Genomic DNA, 20,419 nt, shown 5'->3' with positions numbered 1-20,419 from the left:
CATGGCAGGTTGGGGATAGATTGGATGGTCCTTGTGGTCTCTTCCAACTCTATGGTTCTATGCTTGGAAATTGCATGAAAAAGCAAGCAAGTTGCTCCATGAAGAGTGGCTGTCTGTACAATTGGAAGCTCAAACTATACAGTGGCATGGCACCTGAATTTTATAATTAAGCAGTGCAGCAATAGGGTACAAATTAAACACAGACTGAACCAATATAACTGGATGACTTAAATATCTGGTAGCTCATCAGTAATCAGCTAATTAAAGTAAAATGCAGACAGATGAACAAACAACACAACAAATAATTCTTTATGAAATTTTCACATGTAAATAGCAAAAAAAAAAAAAAAAAGGAAAAAAGGAAAAAGAAAGTCATTATCCACTAAGCTGTTCTGGAACAAGGCATCCTCGTACTTTCATCCAACCACTAAAGCCATCACACTGTACTTTTCACCTTCCCCCCTCTTTTCAGTGTTTCTGACTCCAGAAGCACACACTGAATGCCTGAAATCTAGACACACAGCCTTGAAAGACTAAAAACAAGAAGTTTCAAGTACAAATAATGATTACAATGGTAATATAACATGCAGTTTTTAGGTACTTATACTGACGCCCCTGTCTGCCCTGCAACACTTTTTACATATTGACAAATGTCTAAATTTATTTTTAACTGCTTATAACTGCTTAAAAATGTATTTAGGATTTCCATGTCAGAAGTCACTGAACCAACTACCAACCAAGAGTAAAAGTCAAGAATAAGTAGCACTATGTCTAGTCCATGGAACTGGACTAAAGCCAAAAGAAAGTTCTGCTGCTCTTTTAAGTTCAGAGGTGAAAGTCCCAAGCTGTACAAGGTGTACAACAGGATTATGAAATGTGAGACATCATTAAAAGTGGTCATACTTTAGCAAGAAAACCAAAGTCAGAGTTTGCAAGATCATAGCAGGCTGTTAATACAGGTAGAGTATCCCTTAGCAGGAATTCTGAAATCCAAAATATTCCAAAATTCAAAACTGTACACTGAGATAGTGACATTTTTGCTTTCTGATGGTTCAATGTGCCCAAATTTTATTTCATGCATAAAAATTATCTAAAAATATTATATGAAAATACCTTCAGGTTACGTATATAAGGTATATATGACACAACTGAATTTCATGTTTAAACTTAGGTCCCATATTCAAGATCTCTCATTATGTATATACAGTATATGCAAATACAAATTCCAAAGAACTCCAAACCCTTCTGGTCCCACATATTTTGGATGAAGGATACTTCACCTGTACCAGGGTGTCTTGGAGGTCTTTCATTCATAGGCCCCATCTACATTGCAGATCAGTGCTTCCAAACCTTAGGGCATCCAGGTATTTTGGACTTCAGTTCTCACAGTTCCTAACAGCTGGTAAGCTGGCTGGGATTTCTGGGAGTTGAACTCCAAAACACCTGGAGGCCCAAAGATTGGAAACCACTGGTGTAGACTCATATAGTACAGTTCAATGCAGTTAAATTGAATTATATGGAAGTGCAGATGGGGCCATAGTAAACTTGTAATAAAATTTAAGACAGCAAATTCTGGCCAGCATCATGGTTTTGCACGTAACCTGTTATCACTAATTCATATGTTTCCCCACCACAATCTTAGAATTTTGAGACTGTGATTTTGAACAGCTGAAAGCATAGTGAACACCTCACTTTTCTCTTCATAGATATATTGGATGTGAAAAAATATTTAGGTATCTCAGAAAAGAAAGGTTGGTCTATTATGACAAAAGTAAACAGCACCATCGGGAGGTCAGACTTGGCTACAGTGGTCCAAGATCTTGTTACATCCCGAAAAGACTACCACAACGCGCTCTACGTGGAGTTGCCTTTGAAGTTCATAAGCTTCAAATGGGACCAAGCTTTTGGTCAGTAAATTGGAGAAGGGCAATAAGAGACTACAATATGGCATAATGACGACTCGGACCAGCCCTGGCATATGATTTGGATTGTGTGATTTTAATGGATGCTTTAATGTTTTATGTTTTAATTGTTCTCATTTTAATGCATTTGTTTATTTATTGATATTGATATGTATATGTGGCATCGAATTGTTGCCTTTGTAAGGCCGCTCTGAGGGCAGGGTACAAGTATGGTAAATAAAATAAATAAATATTGTAAAGGGGGGTCTTATTAGAAACTGCTTTCTAGCATACTAACAAGCTGGGAACAACATATTTCTCTATAGTTACCCAAAATGGTGTTGGCAGTTTTGGTTATATTTTCTGTCTAGTTAACTACACAAAATCTTTTTCATGCTTGAGACTATCTTTCTACCATTTTCCCTAAAAAGGTAATCTATCACCTTGGGTCTCAATCTTTGATCTATCAGACCACTGTAAAAATTGGCTGGAGCTTCTGGGAGGTGAAATCTAAAACACCTTTGGAGGACTAATATTTGGAACCACTGGATTTTATCGTATTAATTGCAGTAAGATTCTACCAAGATGAAATTCCTAAACATGACTATCTTTTAATGAACATGCAATTTCCAACAATAAAAAATTAGATAATAGAATTGTTAAAATTTGAATCTGGAAGAATAAAAATGTAAATACACTATCTCCCCCCCCCCCCAAAAAAAATAGAACCTCTGACACAACCCAATCCTTTTGTTGTAGTTGTGAGCCTCCACATTATTTCCAATTTATGGAAACCATAATATGAACCCCTGGGGGAGAAGAGCGGCATATAAAATAAATAAATAAATAAATAAATAAACCTTTCATGGGTTTTTCTTGGCAAGATTTGCTCAGAGCAGGATGGCCTTTGCCTTCTAATGAACGAGACTTGCCCAAAGTCATCCTGCAAGTTTCCATGTCTGAGTAGGGATTTGAACCCTGGCCTTCAGAGTCATAGTCCAATGCTCAAACCACTACACCACACTGATTCTCCTGGTGTGTGTGTGTAATCTGTCTATCCCTGCCTCCACTTCCCTCCCCTTCTTCTGAAATCTGTCTTATGCGAACGTATTGATTTCTGGCTCTTGAGGCAGGGCACTTTCATTCTCTGCAAATCACTATGTGCATCAACAATGGTATAAAGAGCAAATTGCCAAATAATTGTTATGATAGTTATGGAAATACTGCTACAATAATGAGTTCTGACATTCAGTAAATGTTCCTGATAATTCTGTTATCTTCTTTAAATAAATGCTGCGCCAGCTTATATTCAATGGGCTGAAGGACTGTGTGTTTCAAGAATCAAGTGATACAGCTTTCCTTAGACTGTTTCTTTTCAGATTGCAGGTATGAGTTATACGCTTTCTTAATTCCTCCCCCCCCCCCCCCCTACACAAAATAATATAGTTGAGCCCTCTGGGTCAGGCGGGTTCAAGATCCACGATTTCCACCGAGTACTTTAAAGTGGCAGCAACATGAATGTGGATACACTGAAGCATTCACATAAAAGCTGCCACCATTCAATAATATGGGACATCATCACTCTCTTTTTGGCATCTGTGGAGGTCTCAGAACCAAACTGCCAAGGATGTGGAGGAACCACGTTATGTAGACTATATGGGATAATGATTTATGAAATGCTAGATTTCTAACAACACTGGCCCATCTCATGAGCCAACATCTTCAATAAAGGCTAAAATAATCTGGCACAATCTAAAAGAAAACTTCCGTTTGATTTTCCCAAAGGTATAAAAACAACAGAGACAAGGAACAGTAAAACTCATTTGTCCTCAGGACCAAATACAGCACTTTTCCAAATCATCTTCAGTGTTGGCAATTTTGACATACCAGGCTATGATTGAACTACTACCTTTTAAAAAACTGCCAACACTAAGTCTCTGACTTATCCCGCTGCAACCAGGAAAGCTGTCATTCATGTCAGTTTTATGAAATTGATGGACTTTAACTGCATGGAGGCAGAGAGGGTCAATCTCACCTTCCCTGCAAAGCAGCTGCCACTTTTAGACATAACTTGTGGGCTCAATTCTCCTCTCAGTGATAAGTGATAGCTAGGAGGCAGGACTGCTAAGCCTCAAGCCACTTCTGAAACATCACCCTAGGTTTGGGAAGAAAATAAAGACAAATCAAAAACAGGCTGTTGGTGGGACTAACATTCTCAGACTAGATGTATGATTTCCCATCTCTTTCTTTGGATACTGAACTATACAAACCAAATCATGAGAAAGGAGGAGATGAAATGCAGTGAAGTTAGAAATATACAGTGAAAATAAAGATGGACTTACGTAAACGCATTGAACTGATTTGGATGCAGGAAAGAAAATGGGCTAAAATAATTTTACAAGAGATCTATGCTTGCTGCTCTCCATACCATTTCAAATGTTTTGTCTACCAACACAGGAAGAGGATGAAGTGCTACTGTCATAGCAGTAGCATATGAATTAGCAATCAAACAAGATTCAAGCCCCCTCTGGTTTTAAATTTATTCTCCTTCCATCCCCACTGTTTGCACAGCCCACTCCTGGCATCAAGCAGCATAAGACTTAGTCTGGTTTCACTATCCCATTGGAAAGAAAGCAAACAAAATAAGATAACTTAATACAAAATAAGCAAACACCATAACTTAATACAGATTTCTTTTCAAACCTATGATCAATCTCATTTTGGCAGGATCAAAAAAAGTTGAATGAGCATCATATCCTGCGTGATCTTGGAAATTAAGCAGGGCCAACTCTGGTAAGAGGTTGGATGGGAGACCGCCAACAAATATTAGATGCTGTAGGGTGTATTTCAGAAGAAGGAATTGGAAAAACCACCTCTGAGTATTCCTTCCCTAATACAATCCTATGAAATTCATGGAGACATCATATATTGACAAGCAAAGGAAAACATATACCGTGGTTTCCCGAAAATAAGACATCCCCTGAAAATAAGACCTAGTAGAGGTTTTGCTGTATTGCCAAATATAAGACATCCCCTGAAAGTAAGACCTAGCAGGAGGGAGCCACCGCCACTGAGGAACGCGTGTGCAGCGCAAAGGAGAAGGAGGGAAAGGTGTCATTTTGGTGAACTTGGCACTGCTAAAGTTGAGAAGCTTTGATCTTCCAGATGTTTTCAACTTCATCTCCTGGAATGCATGATCAATAATAAGAGAAAGTGGGAGGTTACATCCTAAGCATAGGTTTTCTACCCATGTTATGTTTCATTCTTTCATGTTCTGCTTAACATTATGCAAAGACAAGATCTGAGATGCATTTTATTAGCGAATAATACCAAATTACAAGGGGTGTAATGAGAAATGTATGAAGTGTAGCTCCTACAGTTAAAAAAGATCTGAACTCTTACTAAAGCCAAAATAACTAAACTGAGGCTATCATATTTTGGACATGTCACAAGACATGTTATTCTTTTGTGCCTATCATTGGGTTTTCTTAGCAAAATTTATTCAGAGGGTTAGCCCTTAACTTCCTCCAATGCTAAGTGTCACTTGAGCAAGGTCACCCAATGGGTTTCCATGGCACAGTGGGGACTCAAGACCTGGTGCCCCAATATCTGAATCCAACACTCAAAACACTACACTATCTTGTCTCTTATAAGCAACATGACTCACTGAAAAAAACAGTACTGCTGGGAAAAGTGAAATACACTAAACAAAAAAACAAGACGACCACATCACAAACCGAATGATTTAGCAAACGAAGCAACAGCCCTGAATTTGCAAGGCCTGACCATTATGGCTCCTAGGGGTTTCACATTAACAAATAAACGTGATGGCAAATAAAGACAACACAAAATAGGCACTAACCATGACAATGCTGTGAATACCAGAAGCTCTGCTAACATTTTTTTTATCCTAACAGGTCTTAAAACAGGCCAAGTTATGCCAAAAATACTGTATAATACAAATCCAAGCTTTAAAATCATAACAGTGTATAGAAGTTGAGATAATTCATCTCCTGTTTCAACCATAGCAAGAATTACAGATAAATGTAAAAGAAACAGGGAAGATGTGCAAATGTCATCATCATCGCCATCATCATCTTATTTGCAATTATTCTGACCTTGCAAGTCTTGCATTCACTGTAACACTGCGTGTAACATTTGGATGGCTGACAACCCAGAATGTAGAAAACATAAACACAAACTGGAGGTTCACTTGCTTAATCACAATTCCATGCCACTTTATTCACACCAGTGAATACCCATCTAACAACATCTTGGGTCATACCAACTTTGCAAACATTTTTAGGATGTGTTGACAGTGAGTCAAGAGCCCATTAATTCTTTAAATAGTCTGCCCTCACTTACCAATAGTTGCAAACTGGTCTGTAGTAAATTGACAGTCTGGAAGAAAGCCAATCTTCCAGTTTACCAAAAAAAATTCCACTGTTACAGGTTACTTAAGCAAGCTTTGGACACATGCAGGTAAAGCTGTCCCTTTTAAAAATGGAACTTTTCCCCTGTTCTTTCAGAAGCTTTTCAACATACTGAAATCAAATAGAGGAAGCTTTCCCACTCACTTTTAACTCAGTTTAAGACAAATCTCTCATGTATCTTTTTCTTATGCAGGACTGTTAAAGCATGTGAGAATCAGTAAAATAAACCTATAAACCTATATAAAGCCATTGGAAAGTTGAATATAAATGCTACTTATTTATGGGACAATCTGTGAAATACATCCAGCTACAACTGACATAACTACTTGCCTCAAGGACAAGTCAAAGGCCTTTGACCTTGCCTGAGGTTGTCTTCTTCCAATAACTTTAATCTCCAAAGTAAACACAGGATGTCAAGTGAATGCTAGCGCTGTTATTGGTTTTGCAACACCTTCACTGCAAAACAGATACAAATGCACACATTCGGCCATAATCAGATTATCACTTAAATAATGCCTCACAGTACAGAACATAGCCTCTGCTATTCTGAAAGCTGAACAAACCATGAAAGGGTGGCAAGAGCTTACAAAAATCTCAGGCAGAGAGCTCTTGAGTGTGGTGGACTCATCTTCTCTGGAGGTTTTTAAACAAAGGCTGAATGGCCATCAGGAGAGCTTTGATTGTGTTTTCCAGCGTAGCATGGGAGTGGACTAGATGGCCCTGGTGGCCTATTCCAACTTTATAATGCTATGAGGAGATAAACATAGGAATGTTCCTCACATCAATAGACTGGTCCATCTAGCTCAGTATTTTCTACATCTGCTTTCCCCAAACTTCAGTTATTTCCACCCTCCTCAGCTATCACAACTAAATCACATCTAGACATTACAATGCTGGAGAGGCTGCCCCACCCTCACTAACAATGGCTATCCAGCATTTCAGAAGTCTTTCCAAGCTCTACCAGGAGATGTCCAAGGACTGGCCTTCTGTATACAAAGCATGTTTTCTGCCACTCGAGTATGAGAAGATCTCCATCAAAGCTATTTGAGGGTATCAATCCCATCCCTCAAGCACATCTTGAAAAACTGAAGCTGGTAGTGATCTGGATGCTGTGACATTTGGCAATGGCACCAATGAAACTCAAAGCACTTCTCTTGCTGTCATCCCTTTGGAACCTTAAGTCCTCTTTCACCTCTATTATTTATTGTCAGATTTTGCAGTTTCAGAAGTATAGGTTGCACATCCCTTGTGGGAAAATTTCAAAGTTTTTGCAACTAAATAAATAGCCCAAATGCTCTTAAATCCAAAATTGTGCACATGGGTGACTAAGATAGCGATAGATCTCTTTTTGATGGCTCACTGTGCACAATTTTTGTTTCATGCACAAAATTATTAAAATACTGCATAAAATTGCTTTCAGGCTATGTCTCTAAGGTATATATGAAACATAAATGAGTTTACCGCTTGGACATGGGGGGATGGGCACAATTCAAAACACTTTGTATGCCAAGCATTTTGGTTAAGAAGCACTTAATTATTTATCTTGAACTATTATGTTCATGGATCTCTTCGGAGGATCCTAGACAGAGGCTGAATTGGACACTTTTTGCTTATTTCTTCTTTTAACCCTAGCAAAATGCAGATTGCATGAAATAATGCAAACATCTGACATATTATGGAACCATATTTGCTTATCTAATGTTTATGCCATTCAACATCTACTACTCTCAAACAAAATGATTTGAAAAAAATGTACAATTCCCATTGTATGTAAAAGCATAACTTATTCACAGCCCAGCTGCAGTTAAGTATGAAGTCCTCTATATAGCACACATCTGAATATAAAAAGGAAAGATTCCATAAATTGCTTACATGCAAATTAATGGGCCTATTCTAGAGCAGCCTACTGCAGATTTAAGATAAAGCTTCTCTAACTAAAATACAGCTGTTGGAATACAAGGCTCAATGTTTAAAGAAACACGGCATTGTTATCAGTAAACTTTCAAAAAAACTCTCTCCTTCGCTTAATCCTTAGTACTTCATATGGTAAATGCTATTGATTGAGTCCCATTATCAGGAGAAAAGGGGGATATAAATGAATAAATCCATCATGATCTTGTGTAACAGCGGAAGGGCAACTTCAGCAAACAGGCCAAGTGGCTACATGAATGGACACAAATAACCATTAGCAATGGCAGCACAGAAAAACCAGTACATTAATATTTCATATCCTAGGAAATTGCATTTCTGTGGTCAAAGTCAGGCAGAAAAATGGATAGAAGAAAGGACCAGAGCTCATCCAGTGGCTTCTCTCGGTTTCACCAGACCTTAATGGCAATTTAGGATAGATGTTTCACTACAGAAAGTAGAACTCTCAAGTGTACTGCCATGAAAACTGAGCCCTGGCCAAGATTGGTTGGGTGTGCCTGAATCCGCAAAAGGGGTCCAAGGGCCCCTTGTGAGCAAATCTTGTTTACTTCAGTTGACTGGCTGATGAGTCATGTATGGATGATATATCCAATTTCAATTTGTGACATTTATTTTTAATCTCACCTTACACCGAGAGCTTCCCCACATATACAATGGATCCATGTTTTTACACACACACACTCAATATGATGAAGATTCTAGTTCAGACCCATATAAATGAACCTATTTGGAACCTTTCTCTACCCTTAAACCATCAAATATGGGTATATACATGCATGGCTTCCAGCATAATCTTATCCACATTTTGCTCAAAAATGTAAACTGTTAAATTCAACTGGATTTATCTTCCAAATAAACACACAGCATTAGCATTGAAAGCAAAATTTGCTAGCACAATACCTGCAACATCACTGCTATCCGAAATGTTTCTGATCAACCCAGTATAAATAAATAAATGGACTGTTGCTGCCTATTATGACAACGTTACATTACCAGAAGCCCGGTCCAGCACAATTCGATCCTTTTCTCAGCGCTTGATTACTCAAGTATAAGCCTAATACAAAAAAATCATTGAATGTGTTAAAGGCAGCTACCTCTTTAGGCTCCAGTCTAAAAATAGCAGGATTTACCATAACACATAAAGAAGGAAGACAGCCAAAATGAAAGAGTGCAGAAGAAGGTTACTGAGGTGTTCAAATGGATTGGGAGAGTGCTTTAAAGCAAAGGTGGGCTGAATGTAGCCAATATCTAGAGGTCTAATGCTTTGCCTATTATTTTATGAGTAGTAGTAGTACATCCTGCTCAAAGAAGACTCAACATGAGATATCAATACACATAATAAAAATGAAAATGTGTAGATGTGTTTGTGGCGGAGGTGTGGACAGACAGACTCCCTCCTCCACAAACAGCTAAAACTCCGACTGTGCAGGAGGTACCAAAAGCACTTCCTTCAATGACATGGCAGGTTATAGCGAGCGCCATGAACCCTGCAAATGTCTTCCACAACCACCATCCTGCCCACCACCCACATGAAGTCTTGCATACGGGGACAATTTCATCCTAAAATTTCTGTTTTTCCCCCACAACAGGCATTCCAGTTTTCCTTTCTCTCTCCACTGATGTGGAATTTGCATGACCCCGCCCACTGCCTCTCCCATAACCCTTTCCTATTATTTTCTATGACACACAGCAAACAGAGGAATTGATCAGCGACTGAACATACTGGAGAGATTTGTGGAGAATTCACCATGATTTATAGGAGTTGTAGGGCTGGGATGTATAGTTCACTTGCAATCTAAGAGCACTCTGAACTCCACTAAAGATGGAATTGGACTAAACTTGGCATACAGAGCCCCCATAACCAGCAAAAAATACTGGAGGTCTTTGGGGGGGGATTCCCTTTGATTTGGGGGAGTTGTAGTTCATCTACATCCAAAGAACACTGTGAATCCAAACACTGATGGATCTGGACCCAACATGGCACACATATCTGATATGCCAAAATTGGATTACTGGAGCAGTTTGGGGGGAACTGACCTTCCTTTCTGGGAATTGTAGTTCACCCACAACCAGGAAAACAGTGACCTCCACTGATGATGGAACTGGACCAAACTTGGCACACACAACCCTCATGACTAACTCAGCCTACTGGCGAGGTTTGAGAGGACTAACTCACCATAGTGGGAGTTGTAGTTTCCCCTACAGCTAGAGAGCACACTAAACTCCACCGATGATGCATCCAGAGCAAAGTTGCCCAACATAACAAACTTTAAGTACTGATGGAGTTTTTAGGGGTTAACCTGGCATGATGTCAGTTGTAGTTAATCCACAACCTTATGCATTTTGTACAATTACAAACTGACTTTTTCAAATAACGCAGGCAACACCAGATACCCTAGCTAGTAAATACATATAATATGTATTTTGGAGGCATGGAGAGAGAATCAACGCAAGGAAGGAGCAGGTTTGAAGGTGGGGTGGAGAATTATAGGAATTTTCCCTTCTCCTTCCTAATACTAGAAAGCAGGGTCATCCAATAAACTTGAACAGTGGGAGATGCAGGACACATAAAAAAGAAGTGATTCTTCACTGTAGAATTCTTCAAAGATGTGCTGATGGCCATCCACTTGGCCAAAAAGGGGTTAGAAGAATTCATAGCAATTTACTGCCCATATCCCCATGGCTATTTATGACTTTTAGTACCAGAGGAAGTACACCTGAAAGATGCAAGCAGGAGGGTGCTGCTCCTACTTGTGAACTATCCAAAGACACATGGTTGGCTACTGTGGGTAAAGAATCTTGGACTGGACTAGATACAGGCCTAAGCAATGCTGTTTTGTTGTTTTTTTTAAGCTCTCTCTCTCTCTCTTTTAAAAGCCAGCAGTATACTTCGCACACTGGGCCAAAGGTCCCAGAATCTGTTGCATCACAAGCAAAAACCTGTCCCACATGTTCCAGGCCACAGTACAATCTATGTATGCAATGTCTGATCGTTGTTGGATAACTGTAAAGCTGTAGTAGGGAATAACTGGAACATGGCTGAAACCTTGCCAGATAAAAGTGCCATGGGATCGCCTTCCAATTAAGCCTGCTTTGTTTTCCTGCTTGGAGCATCAAAAATTAACAAGACAGCGCGGATTCAGGCTTATCTGCGAGTGAGCTTCACTGGATATAGTGGGACTTCTGAGCCCTGACTCCAACTCATTTATGAAACTCAATGGGAACTTGTTACATCAGAATTTATGTAAATCCCCCAATTAACTGGGTCTACTCTACTGGCAAATGGATTTAACCCACACTGAGGACTGCTTTAGATCTCCATTTTTTTTACAGAATACTTATTCAATAACTGAGATGCCATGCCAAAACAGAAAATCTAATAGGGTTGCTGTGGGTTTTCTGAACTGTGTGGCCATGTTCCTGAAGGATTCTCTCCTGATATTTCACCCACATCTATGGCAGGCATCCTCAAAGGTTGTGAGGTTTGTTGGAAACTAGGCAAGTTGGGTTTTGTGATGACTCATGGGCATTGTAGTCCCATTCCTAGTGCTGTTGTGACTGACGAAGAGGAGAACTTGGGTTTTCCTCCATTTCAGCCAGAAAGGGAACCATTTCAGCCAGAAATTGAGCCTTTGCACCTGCAGGAGGTTTGTCTTCCAGAAATCTCCCAAACAAGCCCGGAGTCGAGTTCTCCCCCTTTTTCGCGCCGTAATTACATTCTCCAGCAGAAAGGAGTGCAACAGGCTAATCGCAGGAGTTTGAGAATAGCAGCAAAGCATTCAGATGATTAAGCCTGTTCCCATGAGAAATTTTAGGGAGTCATACATCTGGACACAGAGATTGACTTTCGGTTCTGGTTCCCCAGAGAAGTGTTCTCTGGTGGGGAAAACAAGGCCTATTTAGGTTCCTTGCTCCCGGAGGGTTCTTGCGGAGTCAATTCGTCAGCAACTGGAGTAGTGTGTGTGGACAGCTACTCCGCTTCCAAGCCTTTGTTCCTGATTCAAGCCTTCGTTTTCCAGCCTTGTTCTTCCACGGATTTTGCCTTGCTTTCCAAGACCCAGCCTTGCCTTGTTTCCCGGATTTTGCCAAGTAAACACCACGGACCTTGTTCTTGTTTCTCGTTCCTTGCTGTCTTGTATTCAAGCCTTGTTTTTCCGAGAGTCAAGTTATTTCCTAGCCTCGTTCAAGTTCTTGGACTAAAGGACCTTGTCATCTCCCCTCACTTTGCCTGGCAAAGTGAGTGTTTCGGTTATTGGATTATAACTTTGGACCTTAATATTTCATATTGGACATTGTTTCTTTGGACTAATTTTGACCTTTCCTGAAAGGTCTAATTCTGGACTATTTTCTACACTTGTTTTTATTAACTTTATATACTCCTTCAATAAAGATATTAGATAGATTCTGGCCTCTGTGTATGGTTATTGGTGCCCTGCAGCCGGGTCGTGACAGGTTTATATATCTGTGGAAGGTCCAAGGTGGGAGAAAGAACTCTTGTCTGTTTGATGCAAGTGCGAATGTTGTAATTGATCACCTTGATTAGCACTGAAAAGCCTTGCAGAGTCAAAACGTGGCTGCTTCCTGCCTGGGACAATCCTTTGTTGGGAAGCGATTAGCTGTCCCTGATTGTTTCTTGTTTGGAATTCCCGTTTTGAGTGTTGTTCTTTATTTACTGTCCTGATTTTAGAGTATTTTTAATACTGTTAGCCAGATTTTGTTCATTTTCATGGTTTCCTCCTTTTTGTTGAAATTGTCCACATGCTTGTGGATTTCAATGGCTTCTCTGTGTAGTCCGACATAGAGGTTGTTCTTAAATAATATGCTGTGTCCAGGTTGGTTCATCAAGTTATCTACTACGACTGACTTCTCTGGTTGAGTTAGTCTGCAGTGTCTTTCCTGTTCCTTGATTCATGTTTGGGCATTGCTGTGTTTGGTGGTCCCTATGTAGACTTGTCCACAGCTGCATGATGTATGGTAGATCCACCCAGGGCAAAAGTGTTCTTATCATACATCAAGGAACCACTGACCGCATAGGGAAGCTGATGACGAAACACAACCTACAAACTATCTACAGTCCCACTAAGAAAATCCAACAAATGCTACATTCAGCAAAGGACAAGAGGGATCCTCTCATCTCTGCAGAAATCTACCAGGGCCAGCTAACACCTCCTAACAAAGGACTCCCTCAGGCAGGAATCAGCCAAGCCTTGAGCTGCAAGGCCATTAAATGCTAATCAAGGTGATTAATTGCAACATTCACACTTACCACAAACAGACAAGATTCTTTCTCCCACCCTGGACTTTCCACAGATATATAAACCCCACTTGCCAAGTTTCAAACATACCTCACAACCTCTGAAGATGCCTGCCATAGATGTGGGTGAAACATCAGGAGGGAATGCTTCTGGAACAGCCTGGAAAACTCACAGCAAGCCAAAAATAATCATGCAAAACACCTGGAGGGCCCCGAGTTTGCCCATGCCTGTTTTAGACCCCTAAGATTTCCCTGAGGCTGCTTCTTCTCTTCCTTTCTACAACCACACAAATGAAAGCAGATCTCTCTTCCCATATTGCAACCCAATCCACCCACCTGCAACCTTAAGAGACCCAAGGCACCTCAATCCTCAATACAAACTAAGACCAATAAACAACACAAGGTTTGGAAGAAAGGGCTTCTGAAAGGAGGTTTTTCCAGGAAGGACTTTGCCTCCCCACCAAGCTGAAGAGGAGGCCCGAACAGAAGAAAAGGGCCAAGCAAATATATATACAGTAGAGTCTTGCTTATCCAAGCTAAACGGGCAGCAGAAGCTTGGAAAGAGAAATATCTTGGATAATAAGGAGGGATTAAGGAAAAGCCTATTAAACATCAAATTAAGTTATGGTTTTACAAATTAAGCACCAAAACATCATGTTATACAACAAATTTGACAGAAAAAGTAGTTCAATCCGCAGTAATGCTATGTAGTAATTACAGTACTCGCTTATCCAACATTCTGGATTATCAAACGCATTTTTGTAATCAATGTTTTCAATACATCGTGATATTTTGGTGCTAAATTCGTAAATACAGTAATTACTACATAGCATTACTACGTATTGAACTACTTTTTCTGTCAAATGTGTTGTATAACATGAGGTTTTGATGCTTAATTTGTAAAATCATAACCTAATTTGATGTTTAATAAGCTTTTCCCTAATCCCTCCTTATTATCCAACATATTTGCTTATCCAATGTTCTGCCGGCCCGTTTATGTTGGATAAGTGAGACTCTACTGTACTGTATTTACGAATTTAGCACCAAAATATCATGATATATTGAAAACATTGACTACAAAAATGGCATGGATAACCCCTAAGCTTGGATAAGCGAGGCTTGGATTAGTGAGACTCTACTGTATGTATCTATATACAGTAGAGTCTCACTTATCCAATGTTCTGGATTATCCAAGGCATTTTTGTAGACAATGTTTTCAATACATCATATTTTGGTACTAAATTTGTAAATACAGTAATTACTACATAGCATTACCATGTATTGAGCTACTTTTTCTGTCAAATTTGTTGTATAACGTGATGTTTTGGTGCTTAATTTGTAAAATCATAACCTAATTTGATGTTTAATAGGCTTTTCCTTAATCCCTCCTTATTATCCAACATATTCGCTTATCCAACGTTCTGCCAGCCCATTTATGTTGGATAAGTGAGACTCTACTGTATATAAAAAAGTGATGGAATCCTGGCACCGAGCAAAACAACAAAACTAAACACCCCCCAACCTCGAAATTTCACAACACATTCCATCATCTACGCATCGAGGTTGAAACCACAAAATATCACTTCACGAACCTCCACAGGGCCTAAAAAACCCCCAAAAACCGGAGCTATTCAGTGCAATTCCAATGGGCCACAGCAACGTGTGGCAAGGCACAGCTAATGTATATGTGTGTGTGTGTGTATGTATATAGGCACAAATCCAAAGGAGAGATATTGAAGAGGACGCCCAGTGCAGAAGGGGGGTTGGACAACCTGGGGCCCTTCCACACAGCCCTATATCCCAGAATATCAAGGCAGAAAATCCCACATTATCTGCTTTGAGTTATATGGCAGTGTGGACTCAGATAACCCAGTTCAAAGCAAATGTTGTGGGATTTTCTGCCTTGATATTCTAGGATACAGGGCTGTGTGGAAGGGTCCTTAGACTGGGTGGCCCTTGTGCACAATATAGACTCAGAGGAATCCATCCTGACCATATAATAATGCATCCTATGGCAGCGGAGATGTGGCCCAAGCAAGACTTTGGTTCTAGAAAAAGACGCTTCTGTGCCATCCTATCCAACCTCGCCATCGCACCAAGCCAAGGAAGGAGAGATTGCGCAGCGGCTTTAAGGGGCGACAGAGAGAGAAAAGGGGGCTGGGAAAGGGAGGGAGGGATGTAGGGGGAGGCAGCTCGGATCCCCCCGGTGCTTTTTCCACGAAGGACATTTTAGGAGGAGGAGGAGGAAGAAGAGGAGGGCGAGCCCCCGGAAAAATGGCTGCCGCTGGAGCTGAGCCCTTTTTGGCACCGCGGCAATGCGCGCCGCTGCTGCTCCTGCCTCAACCCCGGCGCCTCGGATTATATCCAAACAGATCTAGACAAGATCTCTTTCGGTTTAATGAAGGAAGAAGCAGGAGGGAGGGAAGAGGGAGAGCCAGCCTGTCGCCCAGCCAGCCCCAAAAGAAGAGGAAAAGGGCGAGGAGGAAGCCCGCTCTCTCCAAGTTACCTTTGAATTTGAGCTCATGCTGCGGCTCCAGGCTCAGGACCTGCTCGGTTTTCGCCATGTTTCTCCTCCTCCTCCTCCTCTATCCTCCTCCTCCTGCTGCTGCTGTTGCTCCTCCTCTTCCTCGGGAACCAAAATATATATATACAGGGCTGTCTTTATTTTTAATTTACAGTCAATTCCCTTTGCGCCGGACCCCGGGCGCGCATGCAAAAGGGAGCGCGCGCTCCGGCTCTGTATTTTGTGCAGGAAAGACGCCCTTTTTTTCTTCCTTTCCAAGGAGAGAAGGCAGAGGAGAGGCTGAGCCGGGCGCGCTCCCAGGGAAAGAGGGAAAGGCGCTGCCCTCCTCCGTTGCCCGGCCCAGGAAGGGAGGAAGGAAGGAAAGAGGGAGGGAGGACGCTGCAGCAAGGAGAGAAGGAGGGAAAGAGGGAGGAGAAAGAGGCGGGACGAAGGCGAGCTGCAAGCTGACGTCTCCGGAGAAGGAGGAGGAAAAGCAGCCAAGCCCACCTCCACCGCCTCCCTTTTCCCCCGGGAAGCGAAAGGAGATGCTGCTCCTAAGGAGGAGACGGGGAGGCCACGTTGATTTCATTTATTTCATAATTAATTGCCTCCCTTTTCTTTCCACCCGACTTTCTCCCCATATAGAGACTCCAGGCGGCTAACAGCAAACAACACCATCATCACATAAGTTTATTTTTATTTACAGTAGAGTCTCGCTTATCCAACGTAAACGGGCCGGCAGAACGTTGGATAAGCGAATATGTTGGATAATAAGGAGAGATTAAGGAAAAGCCTATTAAACATCAAAATAGGTTATGATTTTACAAATTAAGCACCAAAACATCATGTTATACAACCAATTTTATAGAAAAAGCAGTTCAATACACAGTAATGCTATGTAGTAGTAACTATTTACGAATTTAGCACCAAAATATCATGATATATTGAAAACATTGACTGCAAAAATGCGTTGGATAATCCAGAACGTTGGATAAGCGAGTGTTGGATAAGTGAGACTCTACTGTATTTATTTCCAATATTTATATCCCGCCCTTCTCACCCGAAGGGACTCAGGGCGGCTTACAACACTGGCACAATTAGGTGCCTATACAAAATCAACCAACAATGCATAAAATCAGTTGGTCCAGCTCTCGCATCCATAAGTTACTACGGGAAATACCATTGCTTTAACTATGCGGACCTTCGTTGCCAGTGTGATGTCTCTACTCTTCACTATTTTATCGAGATTGGTCTTTGCTCTCCTCCCAAGAAGTAAATGTCTTCTGATTTCCTGGCTGCAGTCTGCTTCTGTAGTAATCTTTGTGCCTAGAAATACAAAGTCTGTCACTGCCTCCACGTTTTCTCCCTCTATTTGCCAGTTTTCAATCAGTCTGGTTACGATAATCTTGGGGTTTTTTTGATATTCAAGTAAAAAAAAAAACAACAGGTTTATTCATGAATTTTAACTGGATAACCAAATCCCCATGCTAAGTCTATGAGAAGCAAACATTAAACAAATCCCTCCAGAACTGCAAGCACTATCTGAACCAAATTTTGACAATTTATTCACTGTTATTAACCCCCGGTGGTGCAGTGGGTTAAACCATTGAGCTGTTGAACTTGCTGACCGAAAAAATGGCGGATCGAATCCAGGGAGCAGGGTGAGTGTCCGCTGTTAGCCTCATCTTCTGCCAACCTAGCAGTTCAAAAGCATGCAAATATGAGTAGATCAATAGGTACCACTCCAGTGGGAAGGTAACTGCTCTCCATGCAGTCATGCCGGCCACATGACCTTAGAGGTGTCTACGGGCAATGCCAGCTCTTAGAAATGGAGATGAGCACCAACCCCCAGAGTCAGACACGACTGGACTTAACGTCAGGGGAAATCTTTACCTTTATTATCCACTGTCATTACTTGTAGCAATAGCTGATATAGTGGAAGCAACCAAGTTGGCCCACCCATAACTGGCAGGGAAAGCCTTAGGTATTTTGGAGGCCCTCATGAAGAAAACCAGACTTGGTGGAGGCGGTTGACAGGGGCGGAGCTGCAGGCTATTTGAGGTGGCTCTGCTCCCCTTTTGTGCTCTTTGCTTCAGCATGTGGTAGGAGGCAGGTTTCTAATGGGGGATTAGGCCTTTACCTACTTGCTTCTTCCCCTCCCCTTTTCCAGAGGATAGTAGGGTTCCCATTGCTATGCCTTTTCCCCAGGGAGACACCCTACAATTTGGGCAGTTTCTGCCATTGGCATTTATTGGCAAGGATTTCCCAGCAGACCAGAAGGGCTGGGCTGGAGCTTTGGGTTGCTGCACTAAGCAGAGATCCCCTCCAGAAGGAAGGCACATTCCATAGCAGAGGACATTTGCCTCCCCCACTTTAGAATAAACTTTTAGTAAGTTGTTGCCTGGGTGAGTCACAATCTTTCCTCAAGCCTCCAGTCATGATTGCTAGGCCACAGAGGTTGTAGACAACTCCTTCCTTTAAAATAATGCTTAATGAATTGTTGTCTGTAGGAAGTCACACACTCTCAGCCTCAGGAAGGCACAGGCCCTGATTACCTACTATAAACACAAAGAACAGGGAAGCCTTGGCACCTGAGCCTTTTAACTGGATGGAGGTCAGCTGTTACCAACAGAGCCATGGATTTTGAAGAGGCAGTAATAGAGAAAGGTGCCCAGAAGAAGCAGGTGCCTCAAACAAACCCTTTCAGGACCGCCTTCCACCTGGAATCAATGTCTTCATGCAGATCCAGAATAGGTCTTCACAGTCACTTACAGACTCACCATCCAGAAAATCATACTGGGCCAGGAGTGACTGCCTGTGATAATGATGATGATGCTGACATAAATTTATTCTTAAATTCTGATAGTTGATTTAGCTGTTAGAGCTCTTCCGACAGGTCCTTACACAGTTGCGGGGTAGCTGATGAAAAGATCTTCTGAGTGACAGACACCAGTTGAATTCTGGCAGGTTGGAGTAGACATCCCAAGAGGACCTCAGTGTTTGGAGCGGGTTGTACAGGAGAAAGAGGTTCTGTAGATAACCTGGACTCAAACCACTTAGGGCTTTAAAGGTTAAAATCAACACCTTGTACTTTGCCTGGAAACTAATTGGCAGCCAGTGGAGTGACTTTAGGAGAGGTGCAATATGCTCACTCCTGGATATTCTTGTAACCAATTTGGCTGCCCTAGTTTGAAGTAACTGGAGTTTCTGAGCTTGGTACAAAGGCAGCCCAATGTAAAGCGCATTGCAGAAGTCCAACCTTGAAGTTACCAACACGTGCACTACCAATTTAAGGTCCTCCAAATCTAGAAAAGGGCGCAGCTGGCAGATCAGCCGAAACTGATAATAAGCACTCCTGACCTTCAAATCTACCTGGGCTGACATTTGGAGAGACGGATCCAGGAGTACTCCCATGACACCATACAATTAATGTGTGTGTGTGTGTGTGTGTGTGTGTATTTGTGTGTACACACACACACACACATATCTCAAATCCTTTGTGTCATGGAGCATAAAACATTAAAATACAGGGTATTTCAGAAAGGTTGTGAGGAGAGAGATTTTATTTTAGTGTCTTTTATTTTAACAGGGAAATTAAGTTGTATCCTTTTGAAAACTTAATTTAAAATGTTTTTAAGATGAAAGATGAAACCAAATTAAAATCGTGCTTTCTTTGCAACTACCGGTAGGAACACCCATGAACGAAACCTTTACCGCTTAAAAAGGGGGGGGGGGGTACAGTTTCAAAGGATTAGTGCTAGATGCCTCTCCCAGTGCACTAACAGCTCTCAGCTTTAGTCATTTGCAAAATAAGACATAAGATATTCTCCATTTGTGGAGTTATTTTTTAGATTTGTTTCTGGCTCAAATTGATTAGTAAAACTTGATAACTCATTAAAGAGACTCCACCATATTCGGAGACTGTCTATTCCACTGTTGGATAGCTTTTACTATCAGGAAGTTCTTCCTAAGTCGAGGTGGAATTTCTTTTCCTGTAGTTTGAGTCCATTGCTACATGTCCTAATCTTTGGACTATCAGAAAACAAGCTTGCCTTCTTCTCTTCTATATGACATTGAGCCATGAGGAGAGGCAGACAATAAAATTATTATTATTACTTTCAAATATTTAAACATTGGTTTCAAGTCACCGCTTAACTTTTATCCAGGCTAAACATGTCTAGCTACCTAAGCTGCTTCTCATAGGAGCTGTGGTAGCGCAATGGGTTAAACCCTTGTGCCAGCTGAACTGCTGACTTGAAGGCTGAGTTGCTGACCTGAAGGTTGCTGGGATGGGCGAGCTCCCATCTGTCAGCTATAGCTTGCAGGGACATGAGAGAAGCCTCCCAGCTAACACATCTTGGCATCCCCTGGACAATGTCTCTGTAGACGGCCAATTCTC

The 20,419-nt window shown here is 41.3% G+C and overlaps 1 protein-coding gene across 1 annotated transcript in view; it reads right to left on the bottom strand.

Moving 5' to 3' along the window:
- vapb (VAMP associated protein B and C) overlaps positions 1-16,441 on the bottom strand; it is a 62,023-nt gene extending 45,582 nt beyond the window's left edge. The window contains exon 1 of the mRNA XM_003223735.4: positions 16,024-16,441. Coding sequence (XP_003223783.1) covers positions 16,024-16,081 — 58 coding nt within the window. The 5' untranslated portion in view covers positions 16,082-16,441. The remainder of the gene's footprint in view (positions 1-16,023) is intronic.
- Positions 16,442-20,419: the final 3,978 nt, after the last annotated feature.

Source organism: Anolis carolinensis, chromosome 4, assembly GCF_035594765.1.
Source record: "Anolis carolinensis isolate JA03-04 chromosome 4, rAnoCar3.1.pri, whole genome shotgun sequence".
Classification (NCBI taxonomy): Eukaryota; Metazoa; Chordata; class Lepidosauria; order Squamata; family Dactyloidae; genus Anolis; species Anolis carolinensis.
This window is presented reverse-complemented; position numbering and strand designations above follow the sequence as displayed.